This window comes from Danio rerio, chromosome 24, assembly GCF_049306965.1.
Source record: "Danio rerio strain Tuebingen ecotype United States chromosome 24, GRCz12tu, whole genome shotgun sequence".
NCBI lineage: Eukaryota > Metazoa > Chordata > Actinopteri > Cypriniformes > Danionidae > Danio > Danio rerio.
Genome location: NC_133199.1, coordinates 38,027,924 through 38,052,500, shown reverse-complemented (window position 1 = coordinate 38,052,500; position 24,577 = coordinate 38,027,924). Strand labels below are relative to the sequence as shown.

The 24,577-nt window shown below is 34.2% G+C and overlaps 2 protein-coding genes across 11 annotated transcripts in view; both read left to right on the top strand.

Annotated features, from left to right (window-relative positions):
- The window catches only part of asic1c (acid-sensing (proton-gated) ion channel 1c), a 215,793-nt gene extending 191,490 nt beyond the window's left edge, over positions 1–24,303 (top strand). For 3 of the 10 annotated variants that reach the window (XM_021470129.3, XM_021470128.3, XM_021470127.3), the window contains 6 exons: positions 123–214; positions 307–386; positions 1,734–1,805; positions 10,743–10,795; positions 10,946–10,981; positions 20,492–20,789. In XM_021470129.3, the coding sequence (XP_021325804.1) occupies positions 123–214; positions 307–386; positions 1,734–1,805; positions 10,743–10,795; positions 10,946–10,981; positions 20,492–20,570 (412 nt within the window). In that variant the 3' untranslated portion in view covers positions 20,571–20,789. 10 annotated transcript variants of the gene reach the window in all.
- Positions 1–24,577, top strand: part of agap3 (ArfGAP with GTPase domain, ankyrin repeat and PH domain 3) — a 985,397-nt gene that overhangs the window by 610,870 nt on the left and 349,950 nt on the right. The window lies entirely within an intron of this gene.

The window sequence follows — 24,577 nt, the reverse complement described above, 5'->3', positions numbered from 1 at the left end:
TGTTCTAAGTCAAGCCAAGAGGTCATGCTTTTTATCCACTGAGATACACCAGGACTGTCTTCTTTTAACCAGGAACACACAATTGCATGTTTATATTTATATATTTAATGTGTATTCCACAGGGACAATATACTTGTACTGGATATCTTTTTTGAGGCTCTGAATTATGAGAAAATTGAACAAAAGAAAGCATACGAAGTCGCTGGGTTACTTGGTAAGTGTATGCTATTGTGAAAGTAATATTGTTTTTCTTTTATTGACTTTAGTTTTCTGCTTTAATGTTATTATTATTTTGCATTGTTTCAGGTGATATCGGTGGTCAGATGGGTCTGTTTATAGGAGCCAGTGTATTGACTATATTGGAGATATTTGATTATTTGTATGAGGTTTGTTGTGGATTTGCTTTTTCTACTTCTCCTGTAATGTGCTGATGGTTTTATTATTATATTTTTTATTAATATCTTTAATGGGCGAAGCAGTAGGTAGTGCTGTCGCCTCACAGCAAGAAGGTCGCTAGTTCGAGCCTCGGCTCAGTTGGGGTTTCTGTGTGGAGTTTGCATGTTCTCCCTGCGTTCGCGTGGGTTTCCTCCTGGTGCTTCGGTTTCCCCCACAGTCCAAAGACATGCGGTACAGGTGAATTGGGTAGGCTAAATTGTCCGTAGTGTATAAGTGTGTGTGTGAATGTGTGTGTGGATGTTACCCAGAGATGGGTTGTGGCTGGAAGGGCATCCGCTGCGTAAAAACTTGATGGATAAATTGGCGGTTCATTCCGCTGTGGCGACCCCGGATTAATAAAGGGACTAAGCCGAAAAGAATATGAATGAATAAATATCTTTAATTTCCTTATTCACACTGTTATTTTATTCTTTTTTATTTTTATTTTATTTCTTGACATGCTTTATTCACACCTAAATTTGAAGCTCATGTTTTTTATTTTATTTGATTTATTTTATTTCTTGACATGCTTTATTCAAACCTTAATTGGTAGCTCATGTTTTTATTATTTAATTTTATTTTATTTATTTATTTAATTTAATTTAATTTTATTTTATTTTATTTTATTTTATTTTATTTTATTTTATTTTATTTTATTTTATTTTATTTTATTTCTTGACATGCTTAATTCAAACCTAAAATTTAAAGCTAATATTTTTATTTAGTTTTATTTTATTTTATTTTTGTTATGCAATATTCACAACTAAAGTTGAAGTAATATGCCCATGTTTTTATTTTGTATTTTGTATTTTTATATATGATTTATTTTATTTCTTGACTTGCTCTATTCAAACCTTAATTAGTAGCTCATGTTTTTATTTAATTAAATTAAATTTTATTTTATTTTATTTTATTTTATTTTATTTTATTTTATTTTATTTAATTTTATTTTATTTTATTTCATTTCTTGACATGCTTCATTAACACCTAAATTTAAAGCTCATGTTTTAATTTAATTTAATTTAATTTAATTTAATTTAATTTAATTTAATTTAATTTAATTTAATTTAATTTAATTTAATTAATTATTTTATTTTATTTTATTTTATTTTATTTTATTTTATTTTATTTTATTTTATTTTATTTTATTTCATTTCATTTCATTTTATTTCATTTCATTATATTTTATTATCATAGTGTCATAATGTGCCCATGCTTGTAGGAAGACTAATACATTTGTCAACTTTAATTATGTATTTTCTATTATGATTTTTTATTTTATTTTATTTTTTTCTCAGGTTTTGAAGGATAAAATTCTGGGATCTGTTCTACGCAAGAGAAGACCACACCGGAGCGCCAGTGACAATCTGGTAATTGTTTCTCTGCATGACTTTAAAATAAGCTCAGTGTTTTTGTTGGCTAGTTATATGTGTTTTGTGTGTTATATTGTCCTCTTGAATGCTGCATGTGTCTATTTGCCTTTTGTCGTTGGCTCAAATTCTGGGAAATGATTGATGAAGATGGCCTTTCCACAAAAAAATACTAAAAGAAATGTTAAAATACTGACTTGTTTACTTAAATATTAAAACAGAAACATGGGGAAGATTTAGAAATGTGAAAGCTTGCTGATCTTCCTTCGCTTGTGACAAACCTTGCATCAAATTTAGATCTTACCATGATTTTAAACATTTTCAGCAATCAATCACGACTTCTGAGAGAAAGTTTTATGCCTCTTAACCACAGTTATCTGTTTTATTTACAGAAATAGTTTTGCCCTGCAGGCTTTAGAGCAATTGTGTGGATGACCTATTTTATTTTGATTCATTATTTTTTGTTATTATAATATTATTATTACTTATTATTATGAATTATTATTTGAGCACTATTACTTTATTTTTTGGGGGTAGAATTGCATAGTGCTGGCAGAAAATTAGGATCAGGAAAAGTTGATCAAACATGAACCAACAGCTCTATATATTAGAAATACAGTATCTTACTCTAAATGCTGTGTCAAATATCGACAAACCCAACCATTGGTTTAAAACGTATCATTTACATTCAATTTTAAATATCAACCCAATGTTTGTCCAAACTAGATCCAGTATTGCGTTTCAGCAACCCAGAATTTTTCAGAGTGAGATTCAGAGCACAATATTTGAAACTTTTTTCTGTCTATACTATATATTTATACTAGCACAGTTAGTAAATAATCTAGCGCATTTTATTCGTTTACCAAAAATGTTATGTTAATAAAGAAGTCAAAGTGTTGAGCTTCAAGAACATTATATTCATTTTAGAGTTTCCACAAGCCTGTGCTGAAGACTTTTTTTTCTACAACTTTCTTCATTCTGTTTCCATATACACACACGTTTCTGACACACGCCAGCCCAATTTCACAAGCAAATGTAATTATTTTACATTTTTTTCAGTTTCTTAGCGGCTATAATTCAGTCAGTCTATGGCCCCGTTTACCCTAGTGTGTTTTAGTTTTAAAACGGCGTTTTAGAATGAAAACGATCCGCGTCCACATTAGCGTTTCACCTAGCGTTTCTGATTAGCTCTCCGTCTACACTAAAACACTGAAAACGCACATCACGTGACCACACACACACACACTCTGGCATGTGCTGCAGCCTATCTACCTAGAGGAGAGCTGTGCTCGGAGTGTTGATAAAGGATCTCCCGCTGGATCTAATCTTACTATATTTGTTAAACGTGATATTTAATTCATCTTGTTGTCTATATCTAACGACATATTCCCCGATTTTGGTCTTTTGAATCTATTACTTGTTCTCAGGTAACGTGTTTTGGCTGAGCGCAAAGATAAGTTAATAATTAATCTAACCACGTACATTCTGTATATTGACTGATTGCTTGCCTTTATTTCCTATAATGTATAAATTTACTGTACGTTATACTTTTATAATGGCCATTAGTGATTATTAAAACTGATATTCAGCAAAAGAGATGGTATGTTTCGTATTTTCACTGAAAATGTAGAGGCAGTAATGTTATAGGCTCCGTTTTGTTATGAATACGCATACAGTGAAGTTGACGCTCGTATATGCAGCACAACGCCTCAACATTTCAGCTGTCTGTTAAGTTGTTAATGTCAAAATGAAAATAGCAGTTCCTTATATCATGTTTTCATTTTATTATTAAGATATAGTGAAACAACGTAGCCACGATGAAGTGAATGAAGTTATAAAGTACACTGTTCGCTTTGAAGATTTACCGACATGTCCTAGTGAGTTTGTTTTCCATATCAAACTTGCGAAGTCTGAACTTACAAGGAGAGGATGCAGGACTGAACTATGTGTAGGCTACGTAATATTGAGGAAAAAGCCCCAATGAGAGAGCACCGCCTCCGTTTTCGGAAGTCTCCGTTTTCCCCCATCCACACTGAGACGGTTTTCAAACTAAAACACATTAGTGTAAATTGGGCTATGATTGAGTTCAGTCATAGGAAAATGTACTATTTTAAAAGGAGGCGTAGCACCAAACTGCACCCCTAAACTGACCATCATTGGGGGATGGGTTGTGTCCCAGTGTTGGGTCAAATATGGACAAACCATTGGTTTAAAAAGTATTTAAATTTAATTTTAAATATGAACCCAAAGCTTGTCTAAATTAGACCCAACATTGGGTTACAACAACCCAACATTTTTTAGAGTGAGATTCACACAATATTTGAAACTTTCTCTCTCTATACTATATATTTAAACTAACACAGTTAGCAAATCTAGCACAGATGTGCTTTTTTTATTTATTTACTGAAAATTGTTATTTACTGAAAATATTAAACTTCAAAAAGAGGATGTTTCCACAAGCCTGTCCTGAAGAGTTTATTTAATTCTGATGATATTTTATTCTGTTTTGCCATATTCAATCAACTTTTTGACACACGCCAGCCTGATCTCACGAGGAAACGTAACTATTTTACGTTTTGTCAGTTTAATAGCCAATTCGTACGAATTCGAACAAATTAAGTTGTTTAAAAATGTATTTTTTTTTATGAGGTGTGGCATCAAACCGCACCCCTAAACCCAACCAGCTTTGGAGGATGGGCTGTAAGCCAAGGTTAAATCAAATGTGGACAAACCCAACCATTTGGACAAACAACATGGTTACAACAACCCAATATTTTTAAGAGTGAGATTCACACAGCGTTTGAAACTTGTCTCTGTCTATACTAGCATAGTTAGAGAATATACTAGCTCATTTTTTATTTACTAATAATCTTTTTGTTAATAAGAAAGTTAGTTAGTAAGAAAGTGTTGAGCTTCTAAAACGCTGCCTCCATAAGTCTGTCCTGAAGAGTTTTTTCTAAGTAAAAAACTTCATTTAAATATTATATTTTTATTTTCTTAAAGCAACACAGAGCAATACAAAAGACAGCAACAATTATAAAGACAAAAAAGAAAAAGAAAAAAAAAGACACACAAGACAAAACAATTAAGATAAAACAATTATTACACCAGTTCCTCCAGTATTATACATGGGTCAACAATGTTACACATATATATTTAGGCCAGTAGGCGCAGGCAATTTGGTGATCTTGCAGAGGATGACAGGGTTATACCTTTAAACTGTTATTCTGGGCATTTGACAGATAATTAAAAAAGGGTCTCCAGGTGGCTTCAAAGCCGACAGTGTTATCAGAAAGATTGTGTCTTAGGGTGCTTTCACACCTGTGAATCGATTCAGTTGTTCCGAAACAGAGATTACAATTGTTACATTGTTTGTTCGCTTTCACACTGCAAAGTTTCTAATCGGACCAAAAGAGCTAAAACAAGTCACGTGCGAGTAAACTCTCCTTACATTGGTCAGTGTCAGGGTTTATTTTGCAGCGTCGTGCTCAGCTGTCAGGAGAGATGGTGGTTTGGTGGTGATTGACAGGGTGCGCGCGCGCGACGTGTCTGAGGAGAGACGCGGTGGGGAGGGGTGAGAAGTGTGCGCGACTATGCCTATTTGAGGGAGGGAGATGCGAGATTACGGGGAGATCATCACTCGTTTGCGGGCATCCGCAGACTCGCGAAACTTCCCGCCCTACTCATAACTCTCTCTTCATATAGCCATAAGCCTATTACATATGCATAAAACACTGTGATATAACCGCGCTCGGATCGGATCGCTTTCTCACTGCAATCGAACCGCTCCAGGGTTCGTTTCAATCGAGCCGAGACCACCTATATCAAGCAATCTCGGAGCGATTACTTTGGCGCGGAACAGAGCGCGATTGACCTGTTCACATATGCCAATCGAACCGCGCTGACTGGCCAAACGAGATACGTTCCGAAACAAAAGTGTAGGTGTGAAAGCACCCTTAATCTCTCTAAATGTAAAGTGGTAGATAATTCTGAAAGCCAAGATTTAAAAAAATGGTTTTGATGCCTTTTTTCATAGACAAAGAATAATTTGTTTAGCGAACACCATTCCATATTGGACAGCTTTTTTAAATTGATGACTGAACCCACGAAGTGAGTCACACCAACCAAAAACAGCGATTGCTGGATTAGGGGCGAGGTCACAAGAATAAGCCTAGAAGTTGAAAATTTCGCTCGGCATGACCAAAAAAGATGTCCTAAAGAGCCTTCCTCAGATTCACATTTGATATATTTAAAGGAGAATTTATTAAGCTTAACCTTAGAATAATGAACCTGATGGACTCATTTATATTGGATTAGCTAATGTCTGGAGTTAATAGAGCATGTTTTTATGACCTTGATAGATTTTTCCCAGTCCTCCCTGGTAATTTGAATGCCTAAATCTTTCTCCCTGGAATCATTTAAATGTAAGGTAGATATGTCAAACTAATCATTAAAACATGATCATATTTCATCCTGTTTTACAAATTCAGATCAGCTTTTTGACGCACACAAGCCTGATCTCCCGAAGAAACGCTACTATTTTATGGTTTGTCAGTTTAATGGTTAATTCATACAAATTCGTTTGAAAATGTACCGTTTTTCAAAGATAGCGTGGCACTAAACCCCACCCCTAAACCCAGCCGTCATTGGAGGATGGGATGTATTCCAGTGTTGGGTCATATATAGACAAACTTAACCATTGGTTCAAAATTTAATTTTAAATATGAACCCATTTTTTGTTCAAATTAAATCCAACGTTGGGTTACAACAACCCAGCATTTTCAGAGTGAGATTCACACAATATTTGAAACTTGTCTCTTTCTATACTACATAGTTAAACTAGCGCGGTTGTGCTCATTTATTTGAAGAAAGTATTTGTTTTGTTAATGAGAAAGTCAGGTAGTAATAAAGTGTTGAGCTTCAAAAACATTGCTTCAACGACCCTGTTCTGAAGATTTCTGTTTCCCATATTCAGATCAACTTTTTGACTCACGCCAGCCTGATCTCATGAGGAAACAACTCTTTTACATTTACATTTAGTCATTTAGTCATTTAGCAGACGCTTTTATCCAAAGCAACTTACAAATGAGGACAAGGAATAAGAGCAACAATGAATAAGTGCTGTAGGCAAGTTTCAATGTAAAGAAAGTGTAAGAAGCAAAACATTAGTAATTAGTAATTTTTTTGTAGTATATTTTGTCAGTTTAGTGGCTAATTCATTCGAGTTCAGTCGCACAAAATGTTTTAAAAGAAGGCATAGCACTAAACCCAGCCCTAAACACAACCATCACTGGGGGATGAGTGAATCATATTAAAATGTACAAATGAGATTGAACGAATAAACCACTTAATCAAAAAGTCACGAATTGTCATGAGTTAGCCTTATGCCCATACAAAAAGTCATTATTTTCTCACCCTCATGACTTTTTTTTTTTTATAAACGTTATTATTATCCACACAAGTGGATAGCATTCGTTGTATACAAATGTCCAATTTCAGCTTTTTTCATTTCTGAACACTTTTGTAAATATTTAACCCCAAAAACCCCCCACCCATCCCACCCATACATACACATAGCCACTTTTCTTGTAAAACATATAACAGAAGAAGGAGTTAGAAGGAGTAATAGGAAAAATAAAATATGAACAATAAAACAAAAATAATGATAATTGTACAATTTGAGATAAATATATATAAATAATTTCAAATATATAAATAAATAAATAAAATAAAATGAATACATTAGCTAATTATATCAACAATAATGTGCTACCCACTGCTTGGTTATTATGGTTTTAGTTGTTATGCGGTTGGACCAATGCGTCTAGTTTAGGGCATGACAGTTCTGCAGAAAAAATGCTAGTCAAAAAAAAAATTATAATAATTCCGACCATAAAATGATTTCTTAAATAATCACTTCCAGAGGTGTTAAATCATCAAAAATAATTAACAGAGTATAAAACTTGTGAGACGAGCCTCTGAGAGAGAGCTTAATCTCACCCTCATGTCTTATCAAATGTTTTCTTCCTCTTCTGAGATGTTCATGTTTTGTTCCGTAAAGTGAAAGCATATAATCATCAACTTCTCAAGCTCTTAAAAAGTTGGAAAATCCTCCAGAAGTGTCGAGTGGAGCTGCAGCGAGTCATGCGGGCTCTTTTAATACCGGCTGATTTTATGATGTTGTTTCTGTCCTTTTTTTTTTTTTTTTTATGAAAGCGAGTTGCTGCATTCGGAAATGATGACCGAATGTTCATTTCTAGAAGACAGGACATAAAAAAATACCACAACATCAGCATCATTCACCATTATTATATCACATCATATCCTCTCAGAATCCTTCCCAGCATGCAGCAGGGTTATTAAATGGAAATAGTTCACCCAAAAAATGAAGATTTACTGGTGTTTAACTCCATCTAAGATGTAGGGGACTTTATTTTCTTCAGTAGAAAATTAAAGATTTTTTGCAGAAATTCTGGTTGGCGATTGATAAAATCAGAAGTCAACAGCACTTTGAGAGTCAATAAATCACATTAAGATGAAACTGAATGAGTACCTGTGGCTCCTGATGAGACATTGACTACTTATTTTAGGATGCTGCTAAAAAAATCTCTTTTTAAAATTTTTTTTGGAATAAAAATTCACCTGGCGACACGGTGGCTCAGTGGTTAGCACTGTCACCTCACAGCAAGAAGGTCGCTGGTTCGAGTCCCAGCTGGTCCAGTTGACGTTTCTTTGTGGAGTTTGCATGTTCTCCCCGTGTTGGCTTGGGTTTCCTCCGTGAGCTCCAGTTTTCCCCTCAAGTCCAAAGACATGCGATATAGGTGAATTGGGTAAGCTAAAATTGTCCGTAGTGTATGTGTGTGAATGAGTGTGTATGGATGTTTCCTAGTGATGGGTTGCAGCTGGAAGGGCATCCGCTGTGTAAAACAAATATGCTGGATAAGTTGGTGGTTCATTCTACTGTGGCGACCCTTGATTAATAAAGGGACTAAGCCAAAGGAAAATGAATGAACAAAGAAATTCACCTGCACCTAGGATGGTCTGAGGATGAGTAAAGTAACATTGATGTTTCATGTTTGGGTGAACTATCTCTGTTTAAAATATGCTGACAAATATTACTGATTTCAAAATTAATATCTTGATAAGTTTTTTAAATTATAGTAAATGCTCTTTTTATTCTAGATTTTTGTCTTTATTAGTTAGTATTAGAATAATCAGTCCAACATTAGATTGAATTTAAAGTGTATGTTCTAGAGAAACAAGCGGGACCATTGCCTTTTCAGCACTGTATTATTTTGTCATAAATCTGGTGTTGGACAATTCAGTTTCAAACCTTATAAATGGTAAATATTAAAACGACATGGAAGAAAATCAAGACATTGTTTAGGTTTTATATTTGTGTGTTTGGGTAAAATATGATTTTTGCTTCCTTCTGTAATTTGCTGATGACGTTTCATCCACAATTAAAATAAAATGTCATTTACACTGCAAGATTTTTTTAAATCTTACTAAAGTTTTAATTCTAGTCCAAATATCTGAAAATGATCAAATAAATTGGTATTTCCTAGAAAATAAAAAAAAAATTTAGTCAAAACCGAGTTTCTCCCTAAAATAAGCTAAATAATCTGCCAGAATAATTTTAGAACAAGTTTATTTTGGTTAACCCCTTACTTTGCTTGTTTAGGGTGAAACTTGAAAAACTTGGTTAAATTGTCTTGTTTTTCTGCAAACAAGATTTCTTTTTACTTGTCTAGATCACAAGATGCTTATCAATTTAGGAATTTATAAATTAGATATTTAGACTAGAAAAAAGGTTGTATTTTTTGGAAGTTAAACCAGTAAAAAAAAACTATGTGCAGTCTTTCATGGTCATCTATTATTAGGTGCAGAAAAGCAAACCTGTCACCACTCAATATCCCTTAAAACACATTAAATATAACACGTTTGATTAATAAATGAGATGTAATTAATTTAATATATGAATTTTGGCTCACTGAGGCAAATTACCGAACATAATCGAAAAACCCTTGAATGTCAATTTATAATTAGCACCATGTGTGTGAGAATGTTAGTGTATGGGCATTTCCCAGTACTGGGTTGCGGCTGGAAGGGCATCCACTGCATAAAACATATGCTGGAATAGTAGCGGTTCATTCCGCTGTGGTGACCCCTGATAAATAAGGGACTAAGCCGAAGGAAATGAATGAATGAACAAAAAATAAAAAACTTTTAAGTACACTGTAAAAAAAATCCATTATTTTACGTTTTTTTCCAGCAGCTAGGGAACCAGAAAATAAAAAAACGTAGAATAACGGCTGTTGAATTACAGGCATTTACCAAAAAATAACAAACTTTAAATTACAGAAACTTAAATTTGAGAAAGTTTGTTATTTAAAGTCCATTATTTTACGGTGAATGTCTGTAATTAAACGATCATTAATTGACGTTTTTTTCAGCACTCTAACTGCTGGAAAACGTAAATTGAAGATTTTTTTTTTAGTGTATAGACAGATTTTTTTTTATATGAATGACATAATATCAAAAAAGATGCCATTTTTAGACAAACAATACCAATGTTTGAACTTTAGAAGAGTTATTAAAATAACCAGAGTTTTCATCTTAAGAAATGAAAACATTTGTTATTCTGACCAACATTCATTTTCTGAATAAAACTAACAAAAACAATATTTCAATTTTGCATTCGGAAGAAATTTCATCAGACCTTGATCAAATAAAATAAAAAATATAAACATTTTACTCAAACACACACTGAATAAATCCAGAGAAACTGACAATTTTCTAGCGGTCTCTCAGAATGTTTTTCCAAAGCTATATCTGTAACTTGTTTCTAAATGTTTAATGTCCACTGGGTTGGAGCTGAATTGTCCTCATCGTGGGTTTGGTCATCTTCATCTGTTTCCATCATGTTTATTCCAGGATTTCTCCGAGAATCCCACCAGCCCTGGTGTTACGTCTAACCATGTCCCCAGGTAGCGCCGCCATTAATAATATCAGAAGCATTTCATTGTTCACACCATTCAGAGTCTTTCTTCCCTTCGTGACGTTACTGTCAGTAGTTCTAGACGTGCACAAATGTCATTTCTTCGCTTTCTAAGATCCCCTTTTTCAAAACCCTGTAGCTTTCATGATGGAGATGATGTTTTGCAGAAGTTCAGGTAACACCTGTAGCTTTCACTTTTTTTCTTTTGTTTTCTGTTTTCCCCCATAAGGTCTGTTTCTCTTTTTCCCCTAAATGATCTATTGATGAACTATTGAACGATAACTATTTATTTTTAATTAAAGTACTGTCAAACAATTAATGCATTCAAGATAAAAGTTTGCATTTACATAATATATGATTGTGTACAGTGCTTAATTTGTAAAATTGCAAGGTCCCGGAACAGATCGGGGTAACGGATCCGGCATGTTACCAGAGGTGTCCTGCACGAAAGTTGAGAGCCGGAGGTGGGGGGAGGGGTGGATGGTGGTTGGTGTAGAGGATGAGGGGTGTCGCAGACGAAAGTGAGTGGGTTGGGTTGTCGCGGACGAAAGTAAAGAGGGTTGAGGAGTCGCGGAAGAAAGTTAAAGTGAACAGCGGACAGGGGAGAAGGGAGGTTGAGGAGGGGATTGGTAAAATGAGGTGCTGATTAATTTGTTCTGGCACAAATTAAGCACTGATTGTGTACTATTGTAAAAATGCTGGGTTCCACAGTTCCTATGTCGTCCCAACACACATCCATTAAGTTAACTTAATTGAACATAAAACAATTAAGTTGTCCTCAGAAACCTTGAGAATCGTGTTGATTCAGCTCATTATAAATAAGTATTTTAAACAAGCAAAAGTATTTTTTAAATGCTCTGTAAAAATGCTGGGTTCCAAGATTTATGTTGGAACAACATGAAGGAATTAAGTTAACTTATTAGTTTTTACAAATATAAGTGGATTGAACATAATAAAATTTCAAGAGTTCACACTTAGCTATTGCTTAATACTGATTGGAGGTTTGGCATGCTGTTCTGGGAGAAAACCCTGAGCTCGGAGATACTTGAGCCAAGTGCTCCCACCTGGTCGTATAGCATAGAAGGGGGTCAGACATCAGGAATGTCTCGAGAGCTCCCCATGGTAAAGAGGGAGATGGGGTGGATGGGGGATTCATAAAAAATGAAGATAATGGAAGATAAACAAACTGGGCCCTTGATTGAAGGCTTGGACTAACCTGATTGGTTTAATGATTATTGTTATGCGGGACCACGATCAATCATAGTATGATCCTCTGGAAATAAGTTTATTATACTCCACTAAGTTAAAAACTCATTGTGTTGTTTCAGATAAGGTTGCACGATACTGGAATTCAGTACTAGTCTATACTGAAGTTTTAAAAACGGCCATTTGCTGCTAATATTTGAGCGCTGTTAAACAGCGCTAATTTGCCATTGTGTTCACGTGCTCAACAGAAATGACTGTGATGGGCTGTGAAACTCATCAGTTCACTGAAAGCACCGCTGTTTACTGAGCGTAAACACAGATACAGAGACACTGATTTAAGCAGCAATTCATCAGCGGATCGCTCATATGTCTGCTTATAGACAAACCAGCTGATCGCCATGACTTTAACACACTGTTTAGGAACGTGCTCAGTAGCGCTCAAATGTTGGCAGGAAATGGACAATTTTAAAACTTCTAGTATCGATTGGTACCGAATTCCAGTATTATGACAACACTAGTTTCAGCTCATTTTAAATTAGTTTGAACAAACAGCATTTTTCAAGTGTTTGTTTTTGCATAAGTACACAAATTGTACATAAAATACAAGGGAAATTTTCAGTCATAGGAAAAAATTTTTTTTACTTGCTTGTTGAAACTACTTATTTACAGTGAGCTGAAATGACACAAGATAAGCTTTTTGGGGGGGAAACTTCATTGTTTTTTTATTCAATCTACTTAAGTCGCGTTAATTTCACGGATTTGTGTTGGGACATCATGAATGAGTGGTGTTGTGTGGAACCCTGCATTTCTGAACACTATATTTTTAAAAAATAGTCATGTATAGATTAAAATTCACAAAAATATACACAGTATGCAAAAATTATTTTGTAAATATGAACCTTTTTTTAAAGCGATTTATCGTGATTAATGGTTTGACAGCCCTGTTTTTATTGTGTCACTTAATACAGTGATGTTCAAAAGTGTTGGATTAGTAAGATTATTTTAAAAGAAATGAATACTTTTACCTTTAAAGGTTAATTAAAACTAATAAATATCCTTTAGCATTTTCTTGCTTGTGTGGACTTTATAGTCTTCATTGAAATCTAAAAATCAAAGCAAAATTAAATAAAACATTGATTATAATCAGAAACTATTACATTAAATTTGACTGAATTCTAGAAGGTCACTGGAGAATTCAGCTTTGGAACACAGAAATAGATTCTTATATTTTGAAATAAATTCAAACAGCAAACAGTTTTTTTCAAATTGTACTAATAGTTCACAATATCCTACTGTACTTTATCGAATAAACAATTCTTCATATTCATCATATAAAAAATGATCTTACTAACATCAAACTTTTGAACAGTATAGTGTGTGTTCAGTAAATGCACTATACAGTATACAGCTGTAGAAAAAAATGAAGAGATGGCTTGAAGAGTCTCAGTTTGGATTTACGATTTATAAATTAATGTATCTAAGTTCTACCAGATCTTCCAAATAAAAACTGCCATTTAGATCCCTTTTTTGTATACAATTACATAAAAAAATCGCACTTTTTTTATATTGATTTTTAGATCACTCAATAGCAATATCAGAAGAGCTAATGAATCAATATTTGATGGAATAACCCTGATTTTCTTGATAACCTGTGACAACATTTAAAAACGTTATTCTGACAAATTATTTTCTGTGAGGTAAAAACGTGGCAGCAACACTTTATTTTAAAGGCTCATTTTAACAACTCCCCTAGAGTTAAACAATTAAGATTTTCCAGTTTTTAATCTACATTTTAGCTTAGCTTAGCATAGGTCATTGAATCGGATTAGACCATTAGCATCTTGCTCAGAAATGGTCAAAGAGCGTATTTAAATCTTCACTCCTCTGTAGTTACATTGTGTATCAAGACTGATGGAAGATTAAAAGTTGTTATTGTCTAGGGGGCTGACATGGCTAGGGATTATACTTCGAGTTTGGCATAATAATTTGTACCTGTATGTACCATGGCTGTGTAAATGGACTATTTTTAGGCGCTGTATTTTTCCTTCATGTTGTCCCAACACAAACCGATTAAGTCAACTTAATTGTTTTTGCAAATTCATGTAGATTGAACATCAAACAAAATAAATTGTCTCAGAAAAATTGTAATGTTTCAGCTGGTTTACATTAATAGTTTGAACAAGAAGATGCTTTAATTAGGAAAATTCTCAAAACTCAAATCATTTTTGAGCAAGATGCTAATGGTCTAATCTGATTCAATGATCTATGCTAAGCTAAGCTAAAAGTGCTCCCACCAAACAAAAATGGTAAAACTCAACTCTTAGAGACTTGTAAAATGAGCCTACTAAAACAGTTGTGTCCTTTTAAGGTGTCCTTGGTTCACATTTCATGTACTTTCTATAGTAATCTAAAATTAATTATGCATAATTACAGTACATGCAACTAATTCTAAGCCTAACCTGCTTTTTTACCATAACCATACAGAAAGTACATGTTATAATTTATATTATTCAAAGAACACCTTACAATAAAATGTAACCAAGTAAGCTTTATTTATTTATTTATTTATTTATTCCTTAACTAATTAATTAATATTTATACATAATTAATTTTTGTTTGTTTGATTAATTGATTTTTAATTACTTATTTTTATTTTATTTTTATTTATTTATTTATATTTCTGTTTGTTTTATTCAAATTTTAACTACGTATTTGTTTTTATTTAGATTTATTTATTAATATTTATTTGTTTATTTGATTGATTTTATTTTAAATTATTTGTTATTTATTTATTTAATTATTTAATTATTCTGGAAGAAACATTGTCAAACTTTTACAGAATTAAACACATATTCACATTTTAGAAAATCAACATCTAATGAATTCAGTAAATCCAGAGAAATGGAGAATTTACAAGTGATTTCTTCATTTTTTTTCCTCGCCCCTCCTCCATAACCCTTATGTATATACAGTAGTACAGTATACACCACATATGGTCCACAAAAAAGATTAGTATAAAATGATGTTGTTGCAGATATAAGACCTCTCACTTTTAAAGAAATGCAGGATTTTTATAAACACAGGAATTGTTAGTTCTCCAAATAATGAAAAGTGTCATTATTTCTCCGCCTCATACCGATTCAGTTTGGATATAATGAGATTATAAAAGAGTATTTGTGATTTAAAAGAAGAAAAGACACAGTTTTTAAACTCTTTTATTTCTTCATTGATGACAGCAAGGCTTTATTCTTACATCAGCAATGCTCTTTGTGTTCTGTTGAAAGGTTTGTCAAAGTGAAAGGTCAGTATTTAATTCATTTATATTTGCTGGAAACTTGGGACTCTCTCTCTTAGAGATCTTAGAATAGAGGAATGATGAAAAATGATGGAACAAGATAGGTTAAAAGGAAAAGATTATGTGTATATATACAGTTAAAGTCAAAATTACTAATGCTCTAGTGACTTTTTGTAAAATTTGTCAAATATTTCCCAAATTATGTTTAACAGAGCAAGGAATCTTTCACAGTATCACCTATGATATTTTTGTCTTCTGGAGAAAGTCTTATTTGGTTTATTTCTAGAATAAAAGCAGTGTTTAATTTTTTAAAACCATTTTAAAGTCAATATTGTTATCCCCCTTAAGAAATATTTTATTTTGATTGTCTTCAGCAGTGGTCCTCAACTCCCAGGCCACAGATCAAAACAGGTCCATGGATCAATTGGTACCGAGCCGCTTGAGAAATGAAGTTTATTTATAAACTAATTTCAAGAGGATCATGTGCTTATGATTGATCACAGCTGGTCCTGCATTAGCTAACACATGATTCACCAATCAGATAGTTCTTAACTCACTACAAATAACCAAAGTTTCTTATCTTAGATATCTTTGTCTTGAAGAATCCCCCCTTCTACCCCGACTCCTATACTCCCTTTTCCTTGATAGGTCTAGGTGGCCCAGTGGTTAGCTCTGTTGCCTCACAGCAAGAATGTATGACTGGATCAAGTCCTTACCAGACCAGTCGACGTTTCTGTGTGGAGGTCCTCCTCCCATCCAAAGACATGCAACTTAGGTTAATTGTCTAATCCAAATTGGCACCATAGATATACTCCTAGTCAGTAGTTATCTCTTCATTGCAATTTTTACTGGGCCATTAGGGGGCAGTAGGGGAGTTCTTGAGACCTACCTGAGCTAAAACTTTCCTCTCTTCCCTGCAATCCGCAACCCATTTGTCAACAAATTTGGTGAATCCAACATGTCTTTGCAAGAAGATTAACTGCTGGAGATTGCAAATGATGGCGTGAAATCATTTCACATCTTTTATTAATGCAAGTTTGTTATTCCAAGTGGAGGCATGCGGCTTATGCACGCATATTGGGAGCGACGCACTTGAACTTTCCAGGCTTACCCATTTGAAAACATCTCAACCTTTTTCAGAATGCTTTGGATGTTCTCCCTGTGTTTGCATCGAGTTTCCTGTGTCAATGAGTTTTATATATATATGTATATATATATATATATATATATATATATATATATATATATATATATATATATTTTTTTTTTTTTTTTTTTTTTTTCAACACAGTTTAGAACAAAACAAACAAACAAAAAAAAAATTTCAAAGGAAGATGGAAACAAAAATTACATACAATTTTTAAAGGTCACCGAAAGCAATCTTATTTACATTGGTATTTATGATTGATAAAATGCCGCTATATATACTTTTATTAAGCGTTGCGTATCGAAAATCAACAGGCTCCATATATATATATATATATATATATATATATATATATATATATATATATATATATATATATATATATATATATATATATATATATATATATATATATATATAAAAGCAACAAAATTAAATTTAAATGTTATATTTATTCTCAACAATTTACCCCAGTATGCAGACATTTTATAGTCTTGTTGTCTCAAGGAAAGTGTCAGTACTCACCTACAGATAGAGGATCTTCCTTGAGCCATTTCTTTGTAATGGCCTTTTTGCTAGTTGTTAGTAGTGTATTAAGAAAAATGCATCATATTTTGTTATTTTTGAAGATTAAATTCCCTGATATATACAGTTGAAATCAGAATTATTAGCTCCCTTTTTAATTTTTAATTTTATTTTTTTTATATTTCCAAAATGATGTTTAACAGAGCAAGGATATTTTCACAGTATGTCTGATAATATTTTTTCTTCTGGAGAAAGTCTTATTTGTTTATTTCGGCTAGAATAAAAGCAGTTTTTAATACAAAAAAATAAAAATAAATGTTTTAAGGTCAAAATTATTAGCCCCTTTAAGCTATATATTTTTTCAATAGTCTACAGAGCAAACCATCATTATACAATAAGGGTTGGCTAATAATTCAGACTTCAACTGCAGTTTTAAAATTGCATTTCATATTCAATCCCATTATTGCATTTATCTCTATTCAAATCATGCCAATTGATGTGTATAATATTACAATAGTTCAGCCTTTAAATGTCACTTTCAGCTGAATACTAGTGTCTTGAAAAATCTCTAGTCAAATATTATTTACTGTCATCGTGACAAAGAAGAAGAAATTAATCAGTTATTAGAAATGAAGTGTTAAAAAAATGTCTGTTATACAGAAATTAGGTCAAAATATACAGGAGGGCTAATAATTCCGACTTCAACTGTATATGAATAAACTCTTCCTGTGATTATGCTTTATTGCATGACTACATATGTTTGTGAAATACATTTGTGTGTAGCCATAAACGTGGTTCGAGCATATTTTAGTCATGAGCAATGTGCAGGAATGCTAAGTGAAAAGGAGCCCGGAGCTGCAGATTCATTGGTTTATTTCAGACAGAGCAATTATTTTCACCAAACGACACCTTTCATGAGTCTGTCTACAAGCTCTGGCTTATGAAATATGAAAACATACGCCTGCTTGCCGAAGGAAATACTGCTGCTGTCTGTCTGTGTCAAACTGCTCTTTTATCTTTCTTTTTCTTATCATATTATTTTATCTCTTAAGTGTTGAGTGTGTTTGAAGCATCAGTGATATGTTGATGAACCACTGTTGATTTGAGTCAGTTCATAAATGAGTCCAGTAATGACTTTACAGTTGGGTCAGTTGCATTTTCATTCATTCATTTTCTTTTCGGCTTAGTCCCTTTATTACTCTGGGGTCACCACAGGGGAATGAACTGCCAACTATTCCAGCATATGTTTTATGCAGCGGATGCCCTTCCAGCTGCAACCCATTACTGGGAAACATCCATAAACATTCATTCACACACATGCACTACAGCCAGTTTTAGCCTAACCAATTCACCTGTACTGCAAGTCTTTGGACTGTGGGAGAAACCGGAGCACCCGGTGGAAACTCACATGAACACAGGGGAACATGCAAACTCCACACAGAAACACCAGCTGACCCAGCTGAGACTCAAACCAGCGACCTTCTTGCTGTGAGGCGATCGTGCTACCCACTGCGCCACTGTGATGCCCTCAGTTAGATTTTTGATTATGAGCTCAGTGTACTGGTTTAACTAAACTTGTGGGGACTTAAGCATACTGTCCGAAAGGTGTTTCAAAGATGGTCGCTGAGTGAAATGACTTGCCTTAAAGGGCCATGAAACTCACTCGTTTCAGCAGGGTGTTTTCACACCTCTACTTTGGAAAAAAGTCAGAAAAGTGGGCGTGTCCAGCTCTGTTTAGGGGGGAGTGTCAGAGGAACTAAAGTGGGACGGTGTGGGAGTGTCTATTTGGTCACGCGCGAGTTTCAGAGTCAAAATACACACACACACAAATGGTGGACTTTAACTGCAGTTTGGCTCTTTCATTCAGGGAATTCATTCATGCCCCTCGCGACAAACGAGATATTTGATTCGAGGATCTGCTCTAAGCGTGTATTTTTCTCGCAATGTTTGATACGCACGGCGAATGAGAGAAAAAAAAACCTCCGCATTTCCCGGAAACTTAGATGCACACGGCAGGTAGCGTCAGAAAGCCGCGTGTGTTATTCCGGTCACAAAATGCGGTGAAAATCCTACACGAGGTTAAAGTTTGGTTGTGGTGCTAACATGTTTACACTCGGTGCAATAGTTAACTTAGTTCGATACGAACAAACTAAATAAACAAAGAGCACTGGACGCTCGCTTACCAAATCTGTAGAGACAGGACAATCACCAGCAACTAGAGCCGCGTCTTTATTAAGAGAAGACTACAAGCAAATCCAGATCTCAGCGTTTGCAGATGAGAACAGCTCTCAGGTAAACAATGTTCCTCCTTAGACACGTAAGTTAAGTTATTGTTGTTGAGCGTCGCGTACACTGTTAATCCACACGTGACTCCAGCTGCGCTCTCACAGAGAGAAAATGAAAACAAAACTTAACGGCAGCAAAATATAAAAGCAACACTTCACGCTTGTTTTGCCAACACAACACAACACAACTCTGTCGTCTAAACACTGTGACAGTAATGAATATTCATGAAGTTGTACAATAGAGCGCGCTGATTAGTTTGATTCAAGCTTTACTCTTGCATTAGTGCATCACACTGTAAGACGTAATAAGACACACTCTGGTACAGACGTCCAGTCTGCACGCTGGAATACACGCTATTATGTCATGACCGTGACGCAGCTTCAAAAATTAGTTTCAAACTGGAAGTACGAATTTGCTTGAAATAACGCAAAAACAACCAATTTACACTTTTTAGTTAAATATAGGTGTCCTAATAGTGTTTATAGCAGTGTGGCACACATATACGACTGTCAACAGCTCAAAAAATGTGTTTTGGTGTTTCGTGACCCTTTAAAGGGACTTTGATCAAACACTCACTTTTAGTACTCACACACACACATTTGTTTTGGGGAATAGTGGGTTTATTACATAGGTTTCCATTCATTTTATACTGTTTATACCCTTTATTGTATTGCCCTTACCCCACCCTACCCCCAAACCCAACCATCACAGGAGTCAGTGTCCAGCTTTACTCTCTGATTTAACTCATCCTGTGTGATTTATAAGCTTTTTAAGAAACGAGGATGTCACCAATGTCCTCATATTTCACCTTTTTGTAATACATATGTCATACCCAGGTCATATTACAGATTTGTGTCCTGATATGTCACAAAAACACGTACACACACACACAAATTTACTTAGACATGCACACACACATGCAAGTTCTGAATGAATGTGAATTATGTCCAAGCACCTACCACTGCATTCGCCGATGATCGCAACACTACAGAAACTACTAACAGCTGTTCTTCTTCTCCTTCATCCCTCCTCCTTCCTCCATTAATCCACATCTGACATTGATCATTCCTTCACGTTTGCTTCGGTTATTCTCAACCCTTCTTTATTCCCCTCCCATATTTATTCATATTGTCCTAAACGCACACCTCCATCATGAATTCATCTGATCCCCGTCATCTTCTTTTCCACTTCCCCAAATCTCCCCCTTTTCTCTCTCTCTCTTCCAGAGCACATGCGACACACTCCGGAGTCACTCGGACAGCCTCGGATTCGCGCCGAACGTGTTACCTAGTCACTCGACTATAGGAAACTTCGAGGAGTTCGCCTGTTGATGACGGAGATTTAGCATACGACGGAAAACTGTGAAATATATAAATATATATGTGTGTGTGTGTACGGGATAGACTCCACAAGAAGTGTAAGTCTGCAGAAACGTATGCTTCTGGTCAAAAGTTTGAAATCAGTAGGATTTTTTGTAAAGAAAAAGGTTTTAAACAAAGCGTATTCGGTAACACTTTACTATAAGGTTGTATTAGTTAATAACTAATGCATTTACTAACATTAACAAACATTAAACAATACATTTACTACAGTATTTGTTCATGTTAGTTAATGGAAATACAGTTAGTTTACCTCATGGTGCATTGCTAATGTTAACAAGCATGAACTTGGATGCTAATAATGCATTAGTAAATGCTGAACTATAATTAATAAATGCTGCAGAAGTATTGTTCATAATTAGTTCATATGTTAGTAAATGCATTAACTAATGATTGTAAAGTGGGACCGCTTATTCTGCTCACAAAGCTGCATTTATCGAATTAAAAATGCAGAAAAAAGCTGTTAAATTGGAAAATATTATTACTATTTTATTTTGAATGTCGTTCAAATTAATAATTTATTTCTGTGATGCAATGCTGAATTTTTAGCATTAATACTTCAGAAATCATTTTAATATGCTGATTTGATGATTGAGAAACAGTTAACATTCTTTCACTCATTTTTTCTTTGGCTTGGTGCTTTTATTTATCAGGGGTCGTCACAGCGGAATGAACCACCAACTTACAGTATCCAGCATATGTTTTACACAGCGGATGCCCTTCCAGCTGCAACCCAGTACTGGGAAACTGCCACACACACTCTTTCACACACAAACACTACGTTCAATTTAGCTTATCCAATTCACCTATAGCGCATGTCTACGGACTGTGGGGGAAACTGGACGACATGCGCTATAGGTGAATTGGATAAGCTAAATTGACCGTAGTGTATGTGTGAACTCGTGGGGAGAACATGCAAACTCCACACAGATATGCCAACTGACCTAGCCGGGACTCAGCGGCCTTCTTGCTTTAAGGCGACAGTGCTAACCACTGAGCCACAGCACCATACCTACATTTATTATTATTATTATTATTATTATTATTATTAGTAGTAGTAGTAGTGGTAGTAGTAGTAGTATTGTAGTTGTTGTTGTTATTATTAGTGTGATTTTGTGTTGTCATGATACTGGAATCCGATACCAATCGCTACTGAAATTTTAAAACATCCATTTCCTGCTAACATTTGAGCGCTCAACAGAAATGACTGTGATTGGCCGTGAAGGTCATCACTTCACCGAACTCCTCGCTGTTTACTGAGTGTGGAAACTGGAGCATTTTAAAGCCGCAAAGATCAGCTGGTCTGTCTATGAGCCGACATACAAACGATCCGCTGATGAATCGACTGATCTTTCAGGCTTTAAAGCGCTCCAGTGTCCCTTCATCTGTGGTTACACTCAGTAAACAGCGGGGAGTTTGGTGAACTGATGACCTTCACGGCCAATCACAGTCATTTCTGTTGAGCATGTGAGCACAATGGCAAATCAGCACTGTTTAAGAACGTGCTCAACAGCGATCAAATGTTAGTGGGAAATGGATGTTTTGTTTTTTTATTTCAGTACACATTGATATCAAATTCCAGCATCGTCACAACACTCAATAGATTTACTACTCTTTACTACTTTTTTTAAGGTAAGTGGTTGTAAACATTTAATATGGGCTAAATTAAAACAAACAAATTAAATTTAATGTTCAACTTAACTTGTTTGTTCAAATTCAGCTTATATAAATTGTTTGCAACTATTTTTTTCATCAAAGAAATATAAAAAATAATCAGTGTCCACAATATTATGAAGCAAATAAAAAGTTTTTAACACTGACAATTGTACGAATCACTATTAATGATTATCAATAACGTATTACAAATCATCATATTAGAAAGATTTCTAAAGGATCGTGCACAGAAAAAATGTATTTAAAATACTGAAGTGGTTGTAGACAATTTATGTGGGCTGAATTAAACAAATAAATGAAGTTGAACATTACTGTATTTAATTTGATTTAAATTCAACTCATTAGTAGTTTGCAACAATTTTGCTGATTTTTTTTTGTAATAATAAAAATAAAGTGAAAGTAAATAAATGTATAATTATTGGAAAGATTTCAAATAAATGCTGTTATTTCGCACTACACTGAAAAAAAATTATTCACTGGACTAGGGTAGTCACGATACTGGAAATTGATACCAATGGGTGCTAAAATTTTAAAAACGTTCAATCCTGCTAACATTTGAGCGCGTTCTTAAACAGCATTGATTTGCCATTGTGTTCATGTGCTCAACAAAAATGACTGTGATTGGCCATCAGTTCACCAAACTCACCACTGTTTACTGAGTGTAACCACGGATACAGGGACACTAGGGCCGTAAAGATCAGCTGGTCTGTCTATAAGCTGAAATACTAGCAAACCGCTGTTAAATTAACTGATCTTTGCCAATCAAAGTAATTTCTGTTAAGCACATGAACATAAAGGCAAATCAGCGCTGCTTAAGAACGCGCTCAAAAGCGCTTAAATGTTAGCGTGAAATGGACGTTATCAAAGTTTCAGTAACGATTGATATCCAATTCCAGTATCGTGACCACACTTATTGGATTTACTACTTTTTTTTAAGGTAAGTGGTTATAAACAGTTTTTATGGACTGAATTTTAACAAATTAAATGTAGTAATGTTCAACTTAATTTGTTTGTTCAAATTCAGCTTTATAAACTGTTTGCAATGAACCATTTTTTTCAGTGTATTTTTTAATCAAAGAAATGTAAAAAAGTCAAATGTATCAGTTTACACAATAGTATGAGGCACATAGAAACGTTTTCAACACTGGCAATTGTAAGCATCACTATTAATGATTTTTAATCAATATTAATGAATCATCATATTAGAGTGATTTCTGAAGGATCGTGTGATGCCAACGCTATCTCACGGCAATTCTTAACTTTTTGATTTAGTGGCAAATTCATATAAATTCGTACAATCTCATTAATACAACTTAGTACGATTTGCTCATCCTCTAATGATGGTTGGGTTTAGGGGTGGGGCTTGGTGCCTCCTTTGTAAAATCATAAATTTTCGTACGACTGAACTCGCGTGAATTTATACAAATTGAAAACCTAATTTACAAAATGTAAAATAGTTACGTTTCCTCGTGAGATCAGGCTGGTGGAGCTAAAGACTGCAATAATGATCCCGAAAATTCAGCTTTTAACCACATGAATAAATAAAATTAAACTACATTCAATTTAAAAAAAAAAAAACAGTCGTTTAAAATTGTAATAAGATTTCACAATTTTACAGTTTTTTACTGTATTTTTTATGACAAAAAAAAAAATCATACTGATCCCAAACTTTTGATCGGTAGTCTACTTGTTTAATAGTGAAAAAAACAATTTGACACCTGGATAAAATAGATATTCATCATCATCATTATCATCATCTTCATAATAAAGTACAAAAATAGGCAACACTTCCAAAAAAACGAAAGAAAACGAAACTCAGGTTTTATTAACATCACAGCCACTCGTTTGTTTGACACTGTGGGAAATATTCTGGTAGACTTCATGCCATTTCTTCTTCAAATGTGCAAATACTGTGATGGTATTTCATTGGAGAGATGTTTTGTGCGTTTTTGAACACTGTGGGCATAATTTGATCAAGCCGCCTTAAAAAAAAAAAAACCATCAACAAAAAACGAATCCGAGAAAGGAAAGCGTTTTAATATTGCACAAAAATTGTTATAGATACTGTCGGTTCGGCCAAGGGTTAAATCTTTTTTTTTGTACAATAATCGTGTAAAGCTTTAAACCGCGGTTTGACGGAATTCAGCCCTTCATTTAGTCCTCCAAAAATGTGTAATCATTCAGTACGTTTGTCTCCGTTCATGATTTTTGTGTATATAAGTGCAATAATATGCATAATAACGTGTACCGTATATTACC